The sequence below is a fragment of the Salvelinus alpinus genome, chromosome 28 (assembly GCF_045679555.1).
Source record: "Salvelinus alpinus chromosome 28, SLU_Salpinus.1, whole genome shotgun sequence".
NCBI lineage: Eukaryota > Metazoa > Chordata > Actinopteri > Salmoniformes > Salmonidae > Salvelinus > Salvelinus alpinus.
The window spans coordinates 39,127,355-39,133,604 of NC_092113.1; the positions used below are offsets into that span (position 1 = coordinate 39,127,355).

At 42.4% G+C, this 6,250-nt stretch overlaps 1 protein-coding gene across 6 annotated transcripts; it reads left to right on the plus strand.

Annotated features, from left to right (window-relative positions):
- Nucleotides 1-1,663: 1,663 nt before the first annotated feature.
- Nucleotides 1,664-5,396, plus strand: LOC139557843 (putative nuclease HARBI1). Of its 6 annotated transcripts, XR_011671478.1 has the most exons (10): nucleotides 1,664-2,410; nucleotides 2,498-2,674; nucleotides 2,765-2,826; nucleotides 2,909-2,995; nucleotides 3,083-3,124; nucleotides 3,193-3,366; nucleotides 3,446-3,481; nucleotides 3,580-4,134; nucleotides 4,416-4,527; nucleotides 4,622-5,396. XR_011671478.1 is itself a non-coding variant. In XM_071373084.1 (9 exons), the coding sequence occupies exons 7-9, from the start codon at nucleotides 4,066-4,068 to the stop codon at nucleotides 4,990-4,992; spliced, it is 552 nt and encodes a 183-aa protein (XP_071229185.1). In that variant the 5' UTR covers nucleotides 1,664-2,410; nucleotides 2,498-2,674; nucleotides 2,765-2,826; nucleotides 2,909-3,124; nucleotides 3,193-3,366; nucleotides 3,446-3,481; nucleotides 3,580-4,065; the 3' UTR covers nucleotides 4,993-5,396. The 6 variants fall into 6 exon arrangements, 5 of the variants coding, with proteins under 5 accessions (XP_071229185.1, XP_071229183.1, XP_071229186.1 ...); XM_071373084.1 differs by having other exon boundaries at nucleotides 2,909-3,124; XM_071373082.1 differs by having other exon boundaries at nucleotides 3,083-3,366.
- The last annotated feature ends 854 nt before the right edge of the window (nucleotides 5,397-6,250 follow it).

The window sequence follows — 6,250 nt, forward strand, 5'->3', positions numbered from 1 at the left end:
TGTTGTGTTACAGCCTGAATTTAAAATGGATTCAATTGAGATGTTGTGATCCTGGCCTACACACAATACCCCATAATGTCAAGGTGGAATTATGTTTTTAGAAACTTTTACAAATGAATTATAAATGAATATCTGAAATGTCTGAGGTCAATACGTATTCAAAATATTCCAAAACATGCAAGTCTGTTTGCAATAAGGTACTAAAGTAAAACTGCAAAAAAATTGTCATTATGTTAGGGAAAATCCAACACATATCTCGAATACCACATATTTTCAAGCACAGTGGTGGCTGCATCATGTTATGGCAAGGTCACCGGCAAGGTCTAGGAAGTTTTTTTTAAGATAAAAATACATGGAATAGAGCTAAGCACAGGCAAAAACCTAGAGGAAAACCTGGTTCAGTCTGCTTTCCAACAGACACTGGGAGACAAATTCACCTTTCAGTAGCACAATAACCTAAAACACCAAGGCCAAATATACACGGGAGTTACTTACCAAGATGACATTGAATTTTGGCCTAGTTACAGTTTTGACTGAAATCTGCTTGAAAATCAATGGCAAGACTTGAAAATGGCGGTCTAGCAATGGTCAACAACCAACTTGAGTGTCAGACAAAGGCAAAACACCCTCCAAAATGAAGGACTGGGCTGCCCCAGTGTCTTTCAGTATCTTTACCGACTGCTTAACACACCATCGCCACTGTGCAGAGACACGAACACGTCTGAAACAAAGGGTTCATACACATCTGATCCAAAATCTTGTTTAGGAGATACACCAGTCCCGACCAGAGACTTAATGGGCTGGAGGGCTCCCACGAGAAGAAACAGCTTTTTCTCTCTCTCTCTTTTTTTCTGTTTCAACTTAGGACACTGAGAGACAATGTGTATTGTCATGACAAACTAGCAGATGCGAAAAACACGTTTTCTGATGATCTTTATCTTTGGGCACTGTAGAAAAGGACTGAAATCTCACAGTAGGAGGGGGAACTCTCTGGATTGCTTCCTGCATAGGGATAACTACTGGTTATTTGTTTGTTTGTGAAGGTACTTTTATGTGTCAACACAAACTCATCTGCAAGAACTGCAGCTTCCTCAAGAGTGAGATCCTTGTGCTCATAAATGTAGGTAGCAACCCTTTCATCAAATCAAATCAAATGTATTTATATAGCCCTTCATACATCAGCTGATATCTCAGTGCTGTACAGAAACCCAGCCTAAAACCCCAAACAGCAAGCAATGCAGGTCTAGAAGCACGGTGGCTAGGAAAAACTCCCTAGAAATGAAGGCAATTTTTTTAACTGCTCGAGAAGTATGAGTGTCTTCAAATCCTTCCGTTTCTTGACCTCTTGAGAACCACACCACCGGTCCAAAAGAAATGCTTGTTCCCTTGCAAACTCAACGTGACTATGTCATTTACGGACCTGTTGTCTGTATGCCTCTGGGACCAACTCATAAAGCCCAAAGGACCGCAGCTTTAACAGTGTGTCATAATCTGAACCCTGATGAAGAGATAAAGCAGCGTAGACTTTGAGCTTTTCCCACCAGAACACTTTGGAGGAGCAGTGACAAAATATTCCATGGCCATTTTAGTGATGTTGCAATCCGCTCAAACAGAGTAAAATAATCACCCACCTCATTTTGTTGTTGTATAAAGGCGGTACAGGGGCCTGTTGCACAAAAGTAGAATTAAGACATCCGGGATAAATGACTCAGCTGAGCTCAATGAAGCCAAAACATGTGCGTCCAGGCTTAATTGGTTGCACAAAGACCAAGCCAGGATGAGCAGACACGGATTCATTAAGCCAGGTGAAACCAATCCTGGATAGGTGCGCGCTCACGGCTCACTCAAATAGACCCCGCCACAGATCACAGATTAACTGATTTACCATGGCAACTAGAGCCGCGTACTTTTCCCCGTCGGAAGCACAAATCCTCATGGAGGCATACGAGGAGGTAAAAGATATAATTAAGAAGAAAGGCAACACCGCCACAGTGATAAAGCAAAGAGAAAAAGCGTGGCAAAGTATTGCAGACCGCCTGAATGCGTAAGTAGTGCACAATTACACACTCACCGCTCCGCTGAAACATCACAATTACAATTCAAATATTTAATTCACATCTCCAAAAATGCAGTTGTACTGTAATTATGAAACGGTTAAATTTTTAATTGAAATGCACTGCAGATATGAGTGAAATTGTGTAAAGTAACTCCATCACACTGTATAAAGCTATGATAAATTTTTTGATATTTTTACTGAAAACAAGACAAAAATATCAAGTAATTTTTTGCAGTGTGACTCCATTAAATGTGTGTGTGTGTGTGTGTGTGTGTGTGTGTAGATTAAACATGAACGGGCCAAAACGGACATGGCAGCAGGTCAAAATCAAATACAAGAACATTCTGCAGAATGGTATGGTCCCTGACTAATATTTAACAAAGCACAAGCATATATTGTACCCAGAAGGTGCCTGCTCACACATTGTCTGTACTGTTTTAGCAGTGAAAAAGAATACCCACAGACAAGGCACGGGTGGTGGGTCACCAAAGGCTGACCTTACCCCAGCAGAGGACATGGCCTTGGAGCTAAATAAAGGCAGGCCCGTCTTAGAGGGGATCCCTGGGGGGAAAGAGACGAGCATAGGTTCCTCCCAAGATGCCACCCGCTTCATTCAAGGTATGTCCTTCCATCTCTACATGGGATACAACCACATTCATATTGAATCAATTTGGACTGTCTGACTTTGGTTTACCTATTGCCTTGCAGTGTCTGGCAGCACTGTGTTCCTGTTAGAGCCACCAGCACAAGCACCAGACGATGCTGATCCAGTGAGTACTCCATCAAAGGCATACTGTAGGCCTGGCATGTCTTGTCTACTAGCTTCAATATGAATCCGATTAAATGTGATAGGGTGAAGGCCCCAGTGCAGCAGCAACAGCACATGATGGAGACGATGATGAGGAGGAGACCATCTCTCTGGATTCCAGAAGGCATGAGGTATCATGTTAAGACTGTGAAAGTACTATTTACTCTACAATGGTGAGGAGTCCTCATCAAAATCAAAAAATCTAATTTCTTTTACAGGACCCAGATGCTATACAGTGGGAAAACCAGCCTGGCAACATAGTGCGTATTAATAAAAGGACACCACATCCTGCCAAATTCCAGCTGCGCTAATTATATTGTGTTCACAGAGCTCACAAGCTATCAGAAAGTTGTATGGCAACCACCTCCGGCGCCAAATAGAACTGGCAGACATAGACATTCAGTACAAGAAGAAAAAGATGGAAAATCTTGCACTGGAGTCCGAAATAAAAAAGAGGACAATTAGGAAACTGGACCTTGAAATAAAAAAACTTGAGAGGGAGGTGAGATATGCCTTCAATGTACACTGTATGCTAACTGTAACACAAATGTATTAATCATTATTTTTCTTTTCTCCCCCAGCTCCAAGAAGATGACACAGCTCAAAATAAAAATTAGGTATATTCTCGTAAAGTCAAGTGAGCCATGACATATGAGCTCTTATTGTGAGCACACAGGACGGTGGCATCTTTCTAAGGTTTTTTTTATTTTCCCAGCAATCAGTACAACCAAGTCATCGTTATAAGGCATCGCCCTCTTTTGCCCACCCCCCCAGCACCAGGTGTGGCCACTAGCCTATATGAAGGCCCAAAATTGTGTGTTCCTTTCTGCTCTGACAATGGCATGCCCATTCGTGCGAGATGTGGTGGATGAAGAAGCACTTGTGCTGAGGAGAGCCTTCAGGCGAGAAAGGGTCTTCAGGGACCGGTTGGACCCACTGGCCTTCCCTGATGACCATCTATATGAAAGATACAGGTTTTCTGCAGATGGCATCAGGTATCTATGCAGACTACTGGGTCCCAGGATTAAGCACCGCACTGCACGGAGCCATGCACTGAGTGTGGAGCAAATGGTTTGTGTGGCCTTGCGCTTTTTTGCTAGTGGAGCCTTCCTGTACTCAGTGGGGGATGCAGAACAGCTGAACAAGGCCACAATTTGCCGCACAATAAGGAGTGTGTGTCTGGCTATCAAAGCATTAGCAGATGTCTTCATCTCCTTCCCTGGCCACAGAAGACTCTGTGACATCAAAGAGGAGTTCTATAGGATTGCAGGTAAGAGGATCTACAAATTACAGGACAACTGTTAACACATAGTAGGATACTCATTACTTTGTGTGACAGGTTTCCCCAATGTCATTGGTGCAGTAGACTGCACACACATAAGGATAAAAGCCCCCTCAGGTGCCCATGAGGCCGATTTTGTGAATAGGAAATCCTTTCACAGCATTAATGTTCAGGTGAACATAACTTTTTGATATTGTCCATTGACGAACACTCTGCATTGCCAGTGATGTGCATTGATTGGTGTAATATTCCTCATCTTATGATTTCAGATGGTCTGCAATGCTGACTGTGTGATCAGCAATGTTGTGGCAAAATGGCCTGGCTCAGTCCATGACTCCAGAATCTTTCGGGCCTCTGAAATCTATCAGTGCCTATCACAAGGTAAGCCACACAACCCCTATTTATAACCATCATGGCTGTGTCAAGAATATCACTGTGTTTATGAGGTAGTAATGATGAGATTTTGTGTTGACAGGTGAATTCTCTGGTGTGTTGCTGGGAGACAGGGGGTATGGCTGCCAGCCTTTTCTCCTGACACCTTTCACAGACCCCCAGGAAGCACAGCAGGCCTACAACCATGCCCATGCCAGGACCAGGGCCAGAGTTGAAATGACCTTTGGCCTCCTGAAGGCACGCTTTCACTGCCTTCACAAATTAAGGGTCAGCCCTGTTAGGGCATGTGATATTACTGTGGCTTGTGCTGTCCTCCACAATGTGGCCTGCCTGAGGAAGGAGAGGGCCCCCAGAGTGCCACCAGCCATGGACTGGGACAATCCGGCAATCTTCCCTGATGACGACAGTGGTCGGCTGCTGAGGGACCAATATGTGTTGAATTATTTTAGTTAGTATGTGTGCTTTCAATTTTGGTTAAATATGTCCTGCGGTGGCAGAGGAATTTGGGTTTTTTTGGGTTCGTTTTTTGACGAATTTGGCCTCTTATGATGTTTGTGCGGTATACTGTGTGTAATACAAGGCTGCAGGGAGGCTACTGCATCCATTCATTTGTCTGTTCAGTTGATGTGTATGGATTTGTCCTGCATTTATTTTAGTGTGCAGACATGCAGGGTGTGTTATATACAGACCTTTGAATGTGTATGTATCATTTTGTATAATATGCTTGGATTCTGTGCTTTCCATCTTGTAGAGTCACTGTGACTTCAGTTTCGAAAGGAGCTGATGGTTTACCTGCTTTGTTTTGTCCTTATTCAATAAAGGAACATAATGTTACACATTGTGTTTTTATATTCATATGGAATGTGTATTTGTTTATATGACAGAGTACTAGGGCCACACTGAAGAAAAAGGATAAAGTCATACATTTATGAGGCTGGTTCTTTCTGCAGAAAAGCTACATATTGTTTTTACAGTTTTGATACTTATGACAATGTGATACTTAATATTCTGGCACATCAGCATGTCTTTGTTTATGAAACCATACTGAAGTACAATTTCACGAAATGCCCCACATCTGTCATTTTAACAACTGTCCTCCTTTAAAACAACTGGTTACAATATTATGACTTGTGTTTTTTTCCCCTCTGTGGCCCTAATATTCTATCATTTTATATATAGCCTTATAGTCTATGGGAAACTGTAAATTATCTAATGATAGCAACATCATCTAAAAATCATTTTTTATCCAAAATCATTGAAATTAATGATCACAAACGTTTAAATAATAACAGTGGGTCTAGTTATATGTGATAACAATGTATAGTGAGCAGTGAAATAACTATTGGTTTCCATTTGTGGTGACTGCTGACTGACATTAGGGATGAGATTAAATAGATCCTGGAATTTAGCCTGGTCTGGAGCAGGCTAGCTCCACAGAATAAATCTCCATGGTAATTTATACCATAACATATCCTCCTGCCCCCTATCCATCTTTAGTGCAACCGGATTACGGATCAATTGAGCCAGGATCACCAAGATATCCTGGCTTAATCCCTTATCCTAGTTTTGTGCAACAGGCCCCTGGTCGGCTGTTGAGATCAAACTCTGTTGAGGGTTCAAGATGGCGTGACTGAATTCGGAGTACTTCCAGATCGATCTCTCTTAATCCGACATTCTTGATATTTGGCTGCACGCTCCTCTGGTCTTTCCC